This window comes from Myiozetetes cayanensis, unplaced genomic scaffold, assembly GCF_022539395.1.
Source record: "Myiozetetes cayanensis isolate MyiCay16 unplaced genomic scaffold, myiCay2020 scf4, whole genome shotgun sequence".
Lineage (NCBI taxonomy): Eukaryota > Metazoa > Chordata > Aves > Passeriformes > Tyrannidae > Myiozetetes > Myiozetetes cayanensis.
The window spans coordinates 59,494,098-59,513,364 of record NW_026087631.1 but is presented as its reverse complement, the minus strand read 5'-3'; the positions used below and the strand labels follow the sequence as shown (position 1 = coordinate 59,513,364).

At 38.4% G+C, this 19,267-nt stretch overlaps 1 protein-coding gene across 1 annotated transcript; it reads right to left on the bottom strand.

The window, feature by feature from the left end:
- Positions 1–858: 858 nt before the first annotated feature.
- PRKAA1 (protein kinase AMP-activated catalytic subunit alpha 1) lies at positions 859–18,958 on the bottom strand. The gene is made up of 9 exons (XM_050328726.1): positions 18,795–18,958; positions 13,248–13,389; positions 11,928–12,021; positions 10,105–10,249; positions 8,294–8,381; positions 7,180–7,404; positions 5,384–5,870; positions 4,815–4,941; positions 859–3,121 (listed from the first exon to the last, which is right to left on the bottom strand). Exons 1-9 carry the CDS (start codon positions 18,925–18,927, stop codon positions 2,877–2,879), a joined length of 1,686 nt encoding a protein of 561 aa, XP_050184683.1. The 5' UTR covers positions 18,928–18,958; the 3' UTR covers positions 859–2,876.
- Between the last annotated feature and the right edge of the window lie 309 nt (positions 18,959–19,267).

Genomic DNA, 19,267 nt, shown 5'->3' with positions numbered 1-19,267 from the left:
CGTGCGAGCTCAGCTGGGGAACCAGCCTGCCTAGCTGGAGGTTCTGCAGTCCTTTGTCGTGTTGCTGCTCTCTCTAAAATTGTAATTGCTGTTTTTAAAACAATTGTAATAGTTCTTGTCCACTTATAACATGCACAACACTAGAAGACAGCATGCACACAGTTTCAGACAAGATGGTTCAGTATTTTATGTTTACTTGGTTTTAAGTTTTGAAAGTTTAAAAAGTTACACAGTTATAAACAAGCATTTTTGCCATTCAGCTTTGTCAAAAGAAATTAACAGAGGAAGTAGGCACATATTTGTTAAAGAACAAGACTTCATATCTTACAATGGTAATCAACTGGTAAAATAAAATTTAGTTCAAAGTTTGTATTAAACACTAATATCAAGACAAACATGAAAGTTTTTTTTTTAATATTGCACAACCAAGATGAATTTTTATCCATTACTTAGTGAGTTGTATTGCATATGGACAGTAAGGTTCATCCATGTTATTGAAAAATTTACAATACAAAGGCAAGATAATTCATTGTACTCCAAAAAGAGTAAGCTTGGGAATACAGAGTAACACACTGGACCAATTTGTGTATTTGCATAAGCTGCCTCCTTACAACCCTGACAACTCTAGTGAAGTTTCATTTCACAGCCTCTTGGCAGCTTCTAGTGCAATGCTAAAGGTCTGCAGGATCAATAAGAACATGTAAAGAAAGCAATTTCAACAGCAAGATCTATAAAGCATAGGAAAGTCACGCAACAGGCAACTGGGTTCAACTAGGTTGTTAGTGCTCCTTTCTACCCCTCCCACTCCCTATAAAAATCTCAGTTCAATCAAAAAATCTTCAGCCATCAAAACTGAACTACCATACCAATAAAAATTTACTTTATTTAAAACTACACATATTGTACACTTCTGCCAGAAACTTGCTTTAGCTTCCAGATACCAAAACTAAAGAAAAAACATGGTTGTCTTAATGCACAAGAGGGCCAAAAAGGTATATAAAAATTAAAAGCTATTTGCACCTTGACATCTTGCATTTGTTGTCAGTATTACAAGGAGCAGAAAGCATTTACAAATAGTTTAGCATATGTAAGTGATACCAAACCAATTCCAGATGAGGAATTACTGCAATTTAAAAACCTGTGCGTGTGTAGTGCTTATACAAGTGCAATATTCAGTAATTTTGAAATAAAAGGATTACAAAAATGAACACATAGATTTATCCAGTACACCAGAACCAATTCTTCAAAGACTAAAAACAGGATTTTATTGTAGGATTTGCAACTGGTCCCTCATGTTGACATCTGAACCTCAGGAGGTATGACACTTGAGGATAAAGAAATGAACTTGGAAGTTGTACCCCCCTACTAGACAGACCTCACAATCGCCCACTTCAAAACAAAGGTAGAGCAGGTGGGCTTAAAGCAGCTTTATGTTTCTTCAGATTCTGTGCATATTCAAAACATTAATTTTTGGACTGAAGCCAGGTGGCCAGGATTAAACTGTTCCTATATCTGTAGCTATCAGTCTCCCATGAATTAAAATCTCAGTCATTGGTAAGAATTTCCATCCATTTGAAGAGTCCAGGTTTCACTGCTGGATTTCCAGCCTCTCCCTTGAAACTAAGTAGGTCATGAAGTTAATTTCAAAGGGAACATTAATTCTTGAATGCAAACCCAAATATTTTATGACTGTTAGGTCTAATAAGGGCTGGATGAAAATGGAACCGTAATGCAAAAACCGTAAATGCAGAAAGGTTTTTGTTATGGGTAATTGTGACTTTCTCAATATTAGCACTCAAGTTGTCGTGATCAGTTTTCAATGTTCACTTGAGAAGTCAGACTTCAATTCAGTGACATTAAATAGCGAAGTTTGCTATTAAGGCGGCCTGGGAAAAACTAAAAACCTGTATATGTAGTTTTAACTGCAAAGCGAATACTACACAGTATATCCTAAGATAACACGTGATAACCAGCTGTATCAAAGTATAAACTTGTATGTTAAAAAACTGTCAATTTCAGATTCTGGAATAACTTGAAACAGCCCTTAAACTGTGCCCTTAAATGTCTCTAAGGAAAAGGATTCTCAGCCTGCAACAGTAGCTGCTGTGGTACTACCACACTAAGGTATATGCACAAAACACAGACTTGCTCACAATTCTCCGCACTGCAACATTTTGTTTTAGCCCATCAGGTGCCAAGTCTTCTCAGCACTAAGTCTCTCACCGCTGCTGTGCACTCAATCGTTCAACCCACTGCCAACAGATTTTCACCCTCAGTGCATTACAGAGCACCTGCACCCATTTCCAACGGCTGGATTTGCATGCATTTAATAGAATTTATTGTTAGAAATAGCACATTGCAACATATCAAACTATTCTTTATTATTCACTGTCAAGTAAGGGGGGAGAAACACAGCAGTTTTAACACATTACTGTTATTGATAGTTCTGACCAACTGAGTCACAATTGTAGAGAGTGACCAACAAGTTATACTTGGGTCACTAAACTAGTAAGTGTACATTTACCTACAGTGCACCAGATACATGTATTACCAGTGAAAAAACCAAGGAGGTCCATCTAACTTAAGTGTTATATGCAGCCTAATGTGCACTCAATGTAAATGTTATAAACACCACCCAGAGGGCATATTATTTCCTGTACCTGTGTTATGCCATTGGGCGACAGGCAATCAGAATTCACTACAGCTTCAAAATAATATATGCTAACTGCCCATATTAATTTTAATCCCCGTGCAAATTGCATTCTGTGGCTAGCTTTTTCAGCGCCTTAGTTAATTTAACTTGATTATAATTGGAAGCGTCTGACTATGATTTAGGCATGCTTATTGCTATAAAAGAAATAAGCCCATCTTCAAAGTTATTGTGCAAGTATTTTAATTAGATTTGCACACATCTCAAAAAATTCTATTGTATGACTCCCTGGTCTTGGAGTTACGTCAGCTGTGGAAGAGTCAAGCGAAGAGTTCACTGATGAGGTAAGGGACGTATCTGCAGATTTTCCTTGCACATCAGCATCTGAATCTTTTTGACAAGATCTGTAGTTGCTCACAGAACCTGATCTCTGTGGAGTTGCAGTCCCAGACTTCGCTTCAGTAATTTCATCTGGGGGCAAGAGAAGAGAGGAGGAAAATTGGGAATCAGTATCAAATCCATTATAGGAAGAGCAAATACCTTCCCCTTCTCACACTTCTAAATCTTGTCTTTTAAAATCTTAACACATAAATAGCTTTTGCAAACTGTATATTTGATACAAAATAAAAGCTTAAATACATAGTAACACAAAGGCTTGTTGTCCTTATGCTAATTATTTCTGTACTCTGAACTGTGGCCCACAACCATTTACATCTAGTTTAGATCAGCACCAGCCATATTTTTCATTAATTGATTTCAACAGCTCACAGTTCAGTTTAGGTTACTTAAAACAAAAATAGGATAGCATAAGATTAGGTTCAATAATAGTTCAAATGTTTTGTAGATGTATTTTGTTCGCATCTACTTTATTTTTATTCTATTTTTATTTTCTTTATATTTGGGTATTTATACATTGTTATTTTTTATATTTTTTGTTATGATTCATTAGTACATTAAATAGCTAGCATCTGCATTAATTTATCATTCAGTTCTGGAAGTTTTTCACCATAGAATGTTGCACATTTGGACTGCAGCAACTTACGTTTACCTTCAGTATGAGGAGGAAATAGTTTCATCTAAGTGGTAGTGTTATGATGAAGCATTTCTAATTCTTATTTTAAATACTGAACATTAACTTGTCTCTAACCTTGCACCTGCAAAGTTATTTCAGGACAAGTAAGTGAAAAGGCAATCTCTCCTGTTTACACAAAGCTACTTCAAAGTACAAATTGTTAAGAGGAACAGAGAACAGTTAACCATAGCAGAGAGAAAGAAACATCAAATCAGCTTCAGTGTTGGAAGAAATATGACAAATCCATGACCTTTGGTTGTTTTTCCTTAAGAGCTGAAACCAGGACTGTAGCAGGATGCCCTCCCCTAGCTGCATGGCTCTAGGCAGTCATCTCCTCTCTAATGGGGACAGCATTTGTGCTGTACTGCAGTAAATTAGCACAGGAAAGTTATTGGTCCCTGGGGTCAAGCACCACTGGATCTAAGCAAGTACCTGTTAGAAGGACCAAGGCAAGAACCGTATGGCTAAATCATATCAGATTAAGCTGTCATGGGACACAGTCTTAGCCATCCTACGCTATAATCAAGCCACACTTCAATAAATCCTTTTTCCGTGCAACGTTTTCCTAGGCAAGTCATCTACACCACTGGCTGTACGTAATTTTGCTTTATTCTACTAAACTCATAAAAAAGCATTGTGGTCAGTGTCTATCAAGCTACTCCACTCATTTCCAGGAAGACATCCAACTAGGATTTGATGGTCTGCTACTGCCACTCTATAAAACACATCTTTCTACAGATCAGACCAAATGTTTTCAAGACTTTAGTTACTGCAAACATACAATTCCTGTCTCAGATTTTATCTACAGCTAGCACTGGTGGGCTGACTGTGATTGAAAGCTGATACCTCAATACACTGGGGAAGAAAATTAAAAGGGCAAAAGTGAGATAACTCAGGGGTAGACATAAACATAGTTCAATAAGAAGGGGAAAAAAAAAAAAAGGAACTCCAGGAAGGAATAAAGAAACAATAATACAAATTAGATTGGTTTGAAATAATAAAGGGCAACACTTCTAAGTAAATAAATTACAACATTTGCATTTAGAATGATTTCCCTTACAACTCAATTAACTTAAGTAATTCTTCACATACCATCAATACTACGGAAATCCAGTAAGTATGTTCTGCTGTCCACCTGATACAATTGTAGACTCATTTTGGAATATGCACTTGTTACTGGATTCTTCCTTCGAACACGTAGATAATATGGATTTACAACCTAGTACAAAAGAGATACGAGTCAATAACCAGAATTGCTTGAAAATCACTGCACGTTGTTTTTGTCATTTCAACTCACTGGTATTTATTGAGTGATTACAGACTTACCTGTTGGATTTGTGGGTTGTTGGGGTTTTTTGTGGTTTTGGGTTTTGTTTTTTTTTTTTTTTTTTTTGGTTGGTTGGTTTGTTTGTTTGTTTGGATTTTTTTAGCCAACAGAAAACAATATTCCTACAGCCCCAACAGAAAACTTAGACATGTTAGCAAGACTCATTTTCCTGTCAGCATGAATAGCCTCCCCCAAGCCCTTCCTGCCTGCGCAGCACAGGCACATGAGATCATATCCCAGCATGGGAAAATATAGTGTCAGACCTCTGCTCTATGTAACTACACAGCTCAAACAAAAACGTACTGTTTGCTGTAAAGATCCTCTATTTTGTTACCTTCCATTCATAATCCAGTTGTTTAATTGCTCGACAAACTTCAGCCATGATATCATTTGGTCGACTCTGACTCCGGATCCCCAAGTGCCATTTAGCCCTTCTCACCCCTTGGTGTTTTGACTTCTGTGGATTCAGCTCATCAAGAGTATGGCGAGGACGTGGTGCTTCAGCTACTAAAAATGGCACTCTTTCAGGGTGAGGGCGAGACAGATGGTGATCATCCAGAAAAGAATCTGGTGGACTTGTAGCCAAGTAGAAGTCTTTGGCCTCATTCATTATTCTTCTGTTATCTATAATGAGGTGATAAGCAACAGCTAAAGGGTCCTGATGATTTCGGCTGTATAGACAACTTAGCACTTCCTCTTCAGTGCACTCAAACTTCTCACACACTTCTTTTAAGGCTTCATCATCAATCATGGTAGAGCTATATGATGGGTCTTCAGGAAACAAGTACTTTGGAAGGTCCTGCTTAAACCATTCATGTTCCCTAAAATTAAAAATAAAAAATTCTGAGTGCATCTAAGTAAAGCAAACATTTTTAACATTAAAGTCTTAAAAAAAAAAAATTCATTTTAGGCTGTACAAGAAGAATCCTAGTTGCCAGTCCAAGTCTCCCTGGAACACAGGAAATACAACAGCACATAAAGTAATCACTGTCTGCACAAGATTTTACTAGACATTTTGCAAGAGACTGCAAAAAAAAATCCTTTTCACTGTAAGGTTTTCAATTACCTGGGGTCCAAAAACATCTTTCTACAACTCATCAACCAGCTTTTTATATAAAACTATATCTACCAGTCTTTGGATACATGATTGTCATCCAGATTGCTACAGATCACCTCCACCACAGCTAATTCTCTCAGATACAGGATATACCTCCCCCAGTGATGGTCCATTTGCTTCGGGAGTTTGCAAGACCTTCCTTGAAGGGATACCTTTCTTCACCTCCAAAGACTGAGGACTCCTCATCCTTTTCCAATCCTATTGGAATGGCCTTATCCCAAGCAAGGGATCCCAACTGCCAGGCTTCCTCACTCTCTAAGTCCTGATTTTTGGCCCCAATATCCCAGCACTGGAGTAACCAGCTGAGAATTTGCTCACATCATTGATGGTTGAAATCTTTTTGCTATCTCTCAGATAATTTAGGGATAAGGATCAGGTGGTTTCTTTCTCATTTATAATTTTTGTTCCTTCCTCCTCTTCTTGTGGCTGCTCTGCTACAGAAAGAGCTGCCTCTTCTGATTCCCTTCCCTGCTCCCTCTTAGGAGAAGCTTCTTTGTTCCTTACTAAACAAGATGAGTTTTGCTTCAGTTGTTTAGTTCTGTAGTTTAGTTGTTCTAAACAAAACTGTTTAGGATTTATCCATCCATGCTCTGTCAAAAACATTCTTCAACAACTTCTTTATTATCAGATTAAAGAGCTTCCTCAGACTTGCACAATAGAGACGAATTCTTAACAGCTAAGATAGGTTTTTTTCTACCCAGAGAAGTCTATACAGTGTAATTTTTGCAAAGTATTCTGCAGATAAACAGCTTTGTTATGGCAATCTTAAACCTAAAGTTTCTCAGAACTTCCACATATAACATAAATAATTTGTTTTACTGTGACCTCCCAATACATATTTCATTGTCCATTGGAAATGAGCACTGTCAGAGCTAAAACCAAACCACCAGAAGCCAAATTTTTCATCTCAGTCTAAAAAACACGGACAAGCTGTATGAATGATTTCTTTGCTCTCCAGATTTGCACTACTGTAATTCCAGCATCTGGTGATGAGACATCAGCTATTGTTTTACCTAATGTCTCTGACTGTTGCTCTCTTCATTGGATCCACTTGCAGCATGTGCTTCAAAAGACTAATTACAGACGGATTCAGGTACTGAGGGGTATAAAAGATACCATCACATATCTTCTTAAAAAGGGTTGGCACGTGATCATCATCAAATGGAAGTGTTCCACATAATAAAGCATAGAGAATAACCCCACTGCTCCAAATATCTACTTCTGGGCCTGCATATAACCTGTGAAAAGATTAACTATTAGTGACTTGTGTGCAACACATTTAAATATTTCTTCCCTCTACTTTCTTACATTGTATCACAGTAATTAAAAGCACATTACCTAGGACAACTGATGTGCAAGTACTATACCATTTCAATTCTATGCTATGCCTCCCTTGAACTTCAGTATCCTTCCCCTTCTAATATGTAACAGGGCACAAGAACAGAGCTTCCCTCTTTATTATATAAAAATAATCCACAATCCAATTTCAAACAATGGCAAACTGAAAAAAACATGCATCTACTACTAAAAAAGCCCATGTCATACATTGTTATCAATGCCTTAGAGGAATCTGTGCAAAGTCACCTATCTCCCAAATCGAGGCTGAAAAGTTTAAGACAAGTTCCTATAGCAGAACCCATCACATGTTGTGTGCTACTGCCAGAGTAAAACAGATATCTGGCCACCAAATCAGAAACAGGCAATATGAGAGTAGTTGGCTGAAAGCAGATTTGGCAATCATAGTCCACAAAAGGGGAGGTTACCTTCAGACTGAGTATCTGCTCTGCAGCAGGTATGTCACTGCGACTCAGCCTCACAGCAGGCTTCACCTGTAACTCTGTCTGCACCTTTCCTTCCAAGGTCTGAGCTATACATGAGATTTTTAAACCAATTCAGGCATATTGTACACACTGGATTTGGGGCATCGAGAGCAGCTCTACCTTACAGGAAATATTCAAAGCTAGTTCATAGACGCTTTAAATATTCATGAAAAATTATCAGTACCACTAACAGCCCACAGTTTCTCAGCATCAAGGTTGTCAACTGAACCAGTTTTGTAGCCTTTAGAATCAAGCAGTAAAATGACTGAAGTACATGCACACATGTATCCAATATAAAAGAAACTACCTTCCTGAAATTACTTCTGGTGCAGCATAGTTAGGGGAACCACAGCTTGTTCTTAAAAATTCTCCATCTGACATCATATTTGATAGACCTGAAAGTGTATAAGAGTAACTACTAAAAATTCAGGGAGCAAAACGATTTCACACTGCATATACTGCCTAGAACAAACCACTAGTAAATCAAATTAGAAAATCAACAAATTTATCCCAGTTAAGAATAACGTTGTTTGGAATTACTGAAATTTTCACATGAACATGGCACATAATCCTCCATTTAGTTTACCAGAAATCTGAGTAACATCAATCCACTATTGCCCATAATATTTGAGAACATATCCATTCCAAGACAAAAACCAATTCAGTTTGGGTGACACAGGCATGACAGAGAACAAAGCTGCTCTAAGAGAGATGAAGCAGAATAGCAAGATAGGACTTTGGTCATTAACAAGAAAATACTAAAAACCACATTTGCTTCTAAAATGCCAAAGTGGAAGATGTTACCACAGAATTTCCCAGAATTCTGTAAGGCAACTGAGGAGTAAACATGACTTCACCACAATTTAAACCACTGCACTGTTCAGCTGGTTCTGGAATCACTGCAGTTCAGCAGTTTGGGTTTTAGATACTCTGTTAGCAACTGAAGTCTTCTTTAGAACTAGGCCATCTTCATTCACCAGCCCTCAGTAAAGTCTAAGACCTGTGGAAAATATCTTCTAGTTTCTTCAACAGAAGCTGCATGATCAAGACTACCATAAGCCAAAGAACTTAGTCTCCAAGAAGGAATTATGCCCTTTTATGGGGCAGAAGGGAGTGTGGGGTGGAGTAGTGGTGGTGTGTGGAGATGAAAGATTACGGCTTGACTAGCTTTAATATTCTAATATACAAAACCTTTTAATAACTAGTCATGATTAACTGAGTGCTACAGTTTTACTGACATGAAGTTACTGTACTTCATTCCTTTGCCATGTAAGCCATTTCACCCACAGCATTTTCCACACATGAGAAATCAGTATGATTCCCAGGGCCCACATAGCTGAACATCATAATTTTTAAAACATACTTAGAATATCCAGCCTTACCTAGCACCTTCACTGGAGACTCAAAATAGTTTACAAAGGCATATCCACTATGACTGTAGGAGATAAGTCATCATGACAAAGCAGCACAGATACTCTACTATGCTATTATATGGTAAGGGTTCCTGACTCAGATAGTTCCAAGAACTAGCAGCAAGGCTTCTCTGCAGCTACGTCACAAACTGCCATAAACAAATAAGCTTTCTGACTAATTACACAGGTATAGAGCAAAAAAGCACAAGTGGTTGCAAGACTAATTGTTCTTATTTTTACTTTTACACTTTAGTTTCTTTTTCTTGGAGTAATTTAATAGTAGGACTAGTTTCTTTTACTATACCACTGTGATTCTTAAAGATGGTTAAGTGCCCCTACATTGTCCTTCCAAGCATCTACATTTTACAGATTGTGAAGACAGGCAATAGCAGTAAGTTCTGAAGTGCAAAGGTCAGGAACTAAGTTCATTTAGCATTTCAGAAGAAGTATTATTAAGGAAAATCAAAGAAACTAGTTCACAGTTTCACCTAGTCATAGAAAATACTTGAAAAGCAAGCTTGAGAGGAAAACAAGTTCAGTAGATGTGCAGGAACATTATTTTGCTTTACATTTATACTCTTGATATTCTTATATTGTGTCCAACCATCAGAATATTCAAGTATATACACTTTAATTAATATTTCCCATAGTTATTCACAGGATCTAACACCAGAGATGCAATCAGACACAAAAAAGAAATCCTTACCAAAGTCAGCTATCTTGGCATTCATGTGTGCATCAAGCAGCACATTTTCAGGCTTCAGATCTCTATGTACCACCATATGCCTGTGACAGTAATCCACACCAGAAAGGATTTGCTGGAACAGACGTCTACTTTCCTTCTCATCGAGCTGAAACAGACAAAGATTTTAAAACATTATGAGACAGTGGAAGTTCACTTGTTTTTCATTTGTATGAGTTAGAGGAAATTTTTTCCATGACCTAAAGTTATCATTTATCTTTTGGATTCTTTATATAACAGATTATCAGAACTTGTAGCAGAATGCTTCATACCTTACATAATTTTGTTTTTACACAGCCATAAAATGACTAAACAAAACACAGACACTGACTCAGAAAGTCACTAAAATTTCTCAATCACACTTTTAAAATTGGTAAGGAAGATGTTACATACTAACTAGAAACATTAGCACTCAAACATTAACTTTGTCTTAATTGTAATATCAATGAACTTTGACATTTTAAGCACAGCATAAGATTTAAGTTGGTAAAAGTTGCTAAAATGCAGCAAAAATATTATGAATTTCAGATGCTACTTACGTTAGCATCTAGTACCAAACAGCAGACTTAGTTAGGCAATTCCTATAAAGATGCCATAATCCACATCAAAGTTTGTCCTAGCAACTAATAAAGTTTATAACTATATGGTCACTCAAAGTGACTTCAGAGCTTTTACAGAAGCTGTTCTAAGAGTTAAAGACAGTAATAAGTGCACAGTTATTACTACTGGTAACTTTCCAGTACTGGGGTTCACTGAAGAAACAGTTTTCAGCTACTCCAGCTACATATCAATCCAGTTTGTACCCAGCCATTGAAAATTAATGTATTAGTAAAGAGGAAAAATGCTACAACAAAGTCACACATACGGACTGAAAAACACATAACCACTTGTACTTTCAGAACAAAACACAGTCATAAAGTGTATTTTATTGATAACAGCAGAATTAAAGTGAAACACATGAAAACACACCTTCATTTAACAAGGTGTGACCGGTTCCCCTGGTCCCAGCCCCTGATAATGTGGATAGCTTAATAACTCCATTTTATGAAGCAAGCAACCATCTGTGACCGAGTGAGTCATGTGTTCATGCTCCTTCCCTCACTATCAAGCCCCAAAGATCCTGTGAAGCAAGCAGACAAACCAGACTTCTCCTCCTCCCCGCTAGCCTCAAGATTCCTGGGTGCAAGGCTGATTACCCACTTCCTTACCAGCCTTTAGTTCCCAGGCAACCTGCCAGCCTGGTGGCAGCAATGACTCTCTCATGGAAAAAGGAAGTGCAACAGGAGCCAGAGCAGAGTCTTTATCATCAGACAGTTACAAGTCCTAAGTGGGAATGAGACTCATACCTTTCCACTGGCTACAGATGCCTCCACAATAGCCTGCTTCCCCTTAGAACTGAGTGACTTGTATTCTCTCATATGATTTTCAAGTCTAGACTGTGATTGTTATATCGATACAGCAAAATACATATTAAGATTTGACCAGATCTGCAGAGGGTCAGGGTGATTTGATACCCTAAATTGTTGTGTTAGAAATTCTTCCCTACACTACTTATAAACTGTACTACATTGATTCTGCTAACTAAAAGCCTATGCCACTCGAATAATAAATCCTGTGCTACACTAATCATAATATTCTGTGGAGAAAATAAACCTTTAATTGTACCATTCTGCTGAGGATACCCAAAACGAATATGCCTGTCCCCTCAGTGTGGGGTGACGCAGGAATGTTGCAAAAGCAGTAATACAATGCAAGTTGCTGATTTGCAAAGTTGGATTACTTCTTACCCTTCCATTTTTACAAATATAATCAAACAGTTCTCCTCCTGAAACATATTCCATCACCATGAAAATGTCAGTGGGTGTGCTGATGACCTGGTACCTGATAAGAGAAGGTATCTATTAGTCTACACACTCATTAAAAGACTAGTTACATTTCGGTAAAACAGAATGTGTACAAACAGTCAGATGAAAATGTACTTTAAAATATTTTACAGTCAATCTACAGCTACTGGAATGACAATATGTTCCAGAAGCTATTTCCTCTCCTTTCACTGTTGCCTCTTTCATTTTCCACATTGATATTTCAATTGCTGCAGTGACACTTCCTATTTTGTTTTGGCTACAGCAATGTCCTTTGGACTCATTCATGGACTCTAACTGGCAGTACAAGCAATTTTGCTGACAAATCAGCTCAATAGTCTTCTGAAAACTAACCCACTTAAGAAGTGAGCGAGTTGATCTTACACAATACAATTTACCTTCAGTGTAACAGCTGTTGCCAAATTAAAGGGAATGCATAAACATGGCCTCTGTCACTGGCAGCAGGGAAACAAGATTCTTCCAATAAAAAAACCAGCAACATCATGACTAAGACAGTGAAAGTCACCCACACCCTAGAGGTGCAAGTTAACTTTACAGGAAATTACAGTCAAAAGTAAGTCAATGATTTTTATAATTTGTTTCCACAGACCAGACATGAGGATATACTTACCTGTACTGTGAAATCCACTGATGAACTATTGATAAACTAAGAGATGTAAACAGGCATACTGTAAATACCCCATTTAGACATGAGGTAGCTGCTGTAGTGAAGGTTTTAGAATTATCAATCACATATAACAAACCGCATGTCTTTAATTCAGAAAAAGCTTCCAGAGAGCAACCTATGCTGAAAAAACATAGATAACCGACCAGCACATCACTAAGAACATTTTGAGAAAATTCCATTAACTTACGGTAGAAATGACCTGTACAGATTTGTTCTTAATAACTCATTTTCTAAGCAGAAAAAAAAAAAAGAGATCAAATATAAACAGGAAAAGAAAAATGAAGTAGCCTCTAAAATCAGAGATGGATGCTACTACAAGTATCTGTCATGACATGACCTTTTATATACCTGTCCAAAGAATTTCTAAGCAAAGATCTAATGGAAGCTGTCCAGCCTGCAGGAAAGATAAGTTTTGTGAAAGCATGTTACACATGCTGCAGACTTTGAAGCTGGTTACTTTTCTGACAAGATGCTGTTTGTCATACTGCCCTTTAAGCATATTTCAGATCAGTGAGATTACTACTTAAATATGTTTGATTACAGCAAACAAAACTTACAGCTTTATTATATGAGGATGCCTGAAGAGTTTGAGGTTCTGAATCTCCCTGCGGATTTTTCCTACAACATCAAGGCTACGAATCTTCTGTCGGTTCAGGATCTTCACTGCAACTTTATGTCCAGTTAACTCATGTTTTCCAACTGCAAGAAACAAGTATTTAGACAAGGTTTTCGACTACTCAATAAAGACCTTATTTGCCCATTTTGACTGCAGCCAAGAAATACAATTTAAGATGTTAGCATTCCACATATCGCATTATCTTTAGGGAGGTTGAAAACCAGATGGTATGGAATTTCTTCTGCCCTGCTCCAACTTCTTCCACAGTTCGCTTGATAGAAGATGTATATATGAAAGAAAAACATTGAAGCTTACCCTCAGAGTCTCACAGCATGGCTACATCTTTTGCAATATTGGGGGGAGGAAGCAAAACATATCCCAAAACCCTGCCATCCTTGCTAATTAAAGAGAGCATTTTCACTCCAAGCTTTTGGCTTACTTGCTAACCCACTCAAACATGTTTTCCTGTATCTCTTCTACTTTATCTACAGGGATCACTCTTACTAAAGAAATCCCTATTATCCCTCCCTCAAGAAACCTGTTTCAGCAATTGCTCTGAATTACCACTATGAGCATCTGATCAGCTTACCTACAAAAATGTACCTGTCCTTAGACCACTCTGACCCTCTATAAGCCCCATAGTCTGTGCAGTTAACACCAGAGCTTTCCTATATAAAGTAAGTGGCAAAAGCTACCAGAAATGCACAAAATTAAATACAACAGTAACAATGAAAAACAACCCTAACTTCATTACGTTCCTGGAAGTGGAAAAGAAACTGAGGGGTTTAATTTTTCTTTAAACTTTAAAATATTTCCCAATCAGTTACCCCTCTTTAGGTCCTAAACTTTTCAGAAGCTATTGGAAGTAGTCACAATGAAATTGCTAAGAATAGTTTTCTTAAACCCAACACTGGATCACAGACAAAACATTTAGAACCTAAATATCTCTTCCAGTAGAAAGCTGCACTATCTGCATGGTTTCTGCTTGCAGTGATTATAAATATACCATATTTTTTTGCCCCCCTGATTCCTACCTTTTGAAGATAAGCCAAATTCTAAGAACATCTACATGGTCCATCAGTGTCCACATGAATAGACATTACTAACAGGCCTGTGCTGAATACATTGCCTGTGTGTCTCCCCTCACTTGAGAATTTAAATAAGCCTCAGGCTTCAAGCTTTGTTTAAATATATCCATGGGAAGCTGTGATTAAACAGCAGCAATACACAAAAATCCTTCTGCATTCAACGGATAATTTGGATAGAATAACACCTATCTCTAAACTTTATTCACAACACAAGACCTTCATGCTGCCTTTTGCCCCAATACTGAGCTAAAAAAACGAATGCAAGTGAGAAGAAATTCTTAGCAGAGAGGAAAAGATAATGACAAGCATCTGAGCAGTTATTCTTACAAGACACTGTCTAAATAAAGCATTCTAAATTCCTGCAGGGAACTCAGTAGTGGATTACCTAGGACCCTGAAGCATCACAATGCTGCACTCAGATATCTTTAGTACCCAAGAACACAGAAAGACTCTGCCTGCCAGGTGAAAAGACACATCCCCTCATTCAGAAGCCAGTACCTAAAAATGGCCACTATAACCAAAGTACTGGGCAAGCACATTTGCACTGCTGAGGAATGCAGGACAAAGCCCACATCCACCACAAGTTCTAGAGAGACCACAAAGCAGTGACAGGTGAGTGCCTGGAACTGGATGAGAATTACCTGCTTTGAACCAGATCTACAATTAAAGCAATCACAACCCCTTCTTTTCTTCAGTTCAAATGTGATTCAAGTTTCAAGGCAACCCAGCAAATTATATCACCTATGTTAAAACCCTAAAGGGTAAAGAATCATCAACCTAAAAAATAAGAAAAGCAACTCTTCCATTTGAATTACAAGGTCTTTGCCCATCCATAATGGGAACTGAACTGAACCTGAAGCATTTGAAAAAATCTTTAAACAATAAGTTAAATTTAAACATTAGTTTCTGTTACTAAGAAACAGCTTCTCAGAAACTAACCAAAAATCAGAACGGATCTGCATCTTCCTTTGCTTTACAAGGTGCATGTTAAATATAGCAAGTAGCATATATTTATGACCAATTCTATAGCTTAGCATATATATATATATGCAGTTCTGTGTTATGTGTATAAAGTATTCTGTACATATGTTCTAAAGCCTCATTTTTGAGCCAGTTTGTTCCACTTCTGATTTGTCAGTTTACGTTAGATTGGAATTTTATTAGCACTCAGAAAAACACTATAAAGTCATTTATTAGCTAAAAGCTATGTTCAATACGCAAGGCACATAAGAAAAGTTTTTCAAAACAAATTTTTCATTCAAACCAATTAAATAGTAACATTTGCAGTTGACTGAAACCAATTCTAGCTGTCACAGCCTTCAAGGCTGTGTGCCTCAAGCCTTAATTTTATTCACTGACTGGGAGAAAACAAGATTTTCTGCTTTTTCAACTCTGCCAATTTTGAATAAATTACTGTAATGAAAACACTCTGTGGTTTGGTACAGAAAGATGCCAAAAAGCCTGTTCTCTTGCTTAAGACATTTCAAATTGAATCTCTATAGTCTTCAGTAATTTTTGCCTCCCTTTAACTCCACTAAAAATTATAAGATACCTAACTTTTTAAGATACAAGTTCTCAATAACCATCCACCTCATAAAATAAAATTGTTTTCTTGGATATAGTTCGAGGTATCTGTTATGTAAAACATCAGACATGGACTGGTAACAGACTGCTGACACTTTTGAATTCAGGATTAGGACAGAGCTGAAAGCATCACCTCAGATCATAATGCCATGCAGACACATAAGCAGACAGTGTTACCCTTCTGAAAGCTACTTTGCATTACCTATAAAAGGGAGTACTAAAAAATCTGAAGTAACCAAAAGGTATGTTTATCACCCTGATCCTCAACTAGCTACCAGATCTTCAGAAAAATCCCTGAAAAAAAGTTCATTTAATAGACCTAGTATTTCCCTTTATTTCTTTATTCTCTGATAACAGAATTGCCTTCAAGCTTCACTGTGGCTTAGCACAGCAGCAAGATTTCCAAGACAGTGACAGTCTCTAAGCAGCAGCAACTTCATTTAACTGTTGAAGTGCAGGAACAAGTCTCTAACCTAGTTGAGCAATTCTTCAATTGGAAAAAACTGATTATGAGTCCATCCAAAGTAAATACAACATTCTCATGAAATACAGGTATCAGTCATTAAGTGGGTAGGGGGGAAAAAAAAAAAAAAAGCTGAACAAGCTCATGCTGTATTCAATGAAACAATTCTGCAGTAGGCCAAAAAGCTAACCCAAAGCTCAGAGGAAAGCATTCTTTAAAAGTATGAGACAAATAAATATTTTCACTAACATGAAAAAAAAACCAAAACAACAAAACAATAGTTCATGCTGTACAAAGCCAACCTGCTGCACAACATTAGATATCATACTGATCTTCACTGTCCATTTCCAGGTCCCTTACTGTTGCCTTGATAAACACCACCTACTTACACCACGTGTGCAGTCTATACAGACCAGTGCTGGTAACTCAGATCTAGACACATGGAACAATTATTGTGGATTTACAGCCTGATGTAGTACATTTTCTCAGCATGGAACACTGGAAGACCGAATACTCTTCCTTTTACGAAAACTAACTTTAAATCAAAAAGTATTTGGAAATAAAAGTTTGCATTTGGTTTCAAAAGAAAACAACAGCAATGTTTAAAAAAAATGACAAAAATAGGGAAAGATGTTTTACACTGAATCATGGTAAAGTTTCAATGAGAATGTGTATCATATAGTTGGTTTAAGTTGAATATTCTTAAATCTCACAGCTTTTCACTTCTGTGGCATTTCAGCATCTAGGGTAAGCAGCAGGGTGAATTCATCTGACAGCTACCCTGATAGCATAAGACATTCAACAATTACCAAGTAAAACACTGGTTTTCCACTTCAAAGTTTTCAGGCTGCCACCGCCGTTAACATTAAACATCCACTTTCAAGGAGCCATATGCCTGAACCCCTACATCACGTGAGCTCAACGACAACCATAACCTGATTTTAAGAAGTGAACACATTTATTATAGTTTTTCGCTTAATATCAATTGATGAAACCATATCAAAATTATTAGAATTACAGGAAAACACAGATCTGGTATTAAATGAAGAAAATGTGTGCCCAGGAGGAAAACCAGTGCATCACAGATAAAATGTCCTTTACCACACACAGCTAAAGCAAAAGTAACACAGTAGATCATATAGGGACAAGAAAAATAGGGGTATAACAGCGCTGTCTTAAATTTAAGAGCATATTAAAACACTGATGGTATCTCAATCTTGGTTTTGTGCAGTGTGCTGGGTAAAAAACCCAAAATAAAGACATCTTCGACTCCTCCTCTTACCCATGTAGTCCCTCCATGGGGAAGGAGAATCTGATATCTTCTGGGCTATATTATTTTCTCTCTATTTAAGGAAAGAAAATTCCCAAGGAAAGTAATGGGATCCCAGTTGCCAGTTGGGGGTCACTACTCCCAAGTGCCTTGAAAAAGAGACTCGAAGGGCTCTGCTCTCCAAATATTTTCCACTGCATTCTCAGAGAAAAATATCCTATTTGCTATACATTTGTAACTTCTTCAGAACATGCCAATAGTTAAAAGCGTTTGTGTAGAACACATAAAATGGAACATCTATACTGAAGAAAAAAAAAAAGCTATGGGCTTTTTTACTGGTTATAATCACAAGCACCCATTAAGTGAAAAAAAAAAACACACACACACACAAACAAAACAACCAACTTATGAAGACTGAGCATAGCTCAACTCATATGAAAAAGATATTTTCAGTTTGCTTGTCCCAGTATCTGAAGTTCTCACGAGCAACACAGCAGGAACAGTGACGATAAGCTAATAAACAGTTCTTCCACCGTGCTGGGTAAGTTTAACTTCTACTTTATTTCTACTAGCCTTCAAATACACTAGCACAGCATCTGCATCCCTGCGGCGTAAAGTTGTTAAAGTCTGAGCTGAAAAAAACTTGATAACCACTGGTCAAGTAGACTAAGCATAAAATCTTTCGTATCTGTGAGTCAGCTATGTTGCCGGTTAATCCAACAATCCCCGAGCCACCTTTATATGCTGGGTAAGGAGAGAGAAATCCTGCCTTCCTTACAAGGACATCGAGACTTTTCTACAGCAAAACGCTATGAAAGACAGCTCGAGAATTAAGGCTCCCTACTTTCACTACATGCCCGGCGCCGTTTTAAACAAACGCGGCAGCATTTAGCTTCTAGCGGCTATTTCCGCACACACAGATGAGGAAGCTGATCCTCCCCCGGCCACCGCTTCCCTCTGCGGGACCGCCAGTCCCTCCTCGGCACCTCAGCCCGCGCAACCCCCGCTCCGAGCGGCGCTCCTGCGGCCCGGGGCCGCGCTGACGGGTGCCGAACGCCTGCCGGCCCCGCTGCCGCGGCTCACCCTTGACTTTCCCGAAGGTGCCGACGCCCAGCGTGTCCCCCAGGATGTAGTGCCCGATCTTCACCCGCCCGTGCTCGTGCTTCTGTTTATCCGCCACCGCCGCCATCTCGAGGCAAGGCCCGAGCCTGCGCATAGCGCCCGCCCGCGCGGGCCGGAGAGACGGCGGGGGAGGAGCAACCACAGAGTGCCCGCCCGCACACGAACCCGGAAGGAAACCCCGCTCTCGGCGCCCGCCCGCGCTGCCCGGGGACGAACCATTGCGGCCCGGGGGGAGAGGCGCTCTCCGTCCACAGCGCTCTCGGGGGGGGGGAAAAGAGGGGGAGCGGCACTGATGGCGATAGGTACCGGAGATGGAGGGCGCGCACATGGAATTCTAGTGCAGGAATGGCACCCCTACAGCGAACCCGCACTCGTCAAATAGACTTCCGAAGTCTGTATTTCCAATAAGCTTGTAAATTAAATCTGCTTGTTCT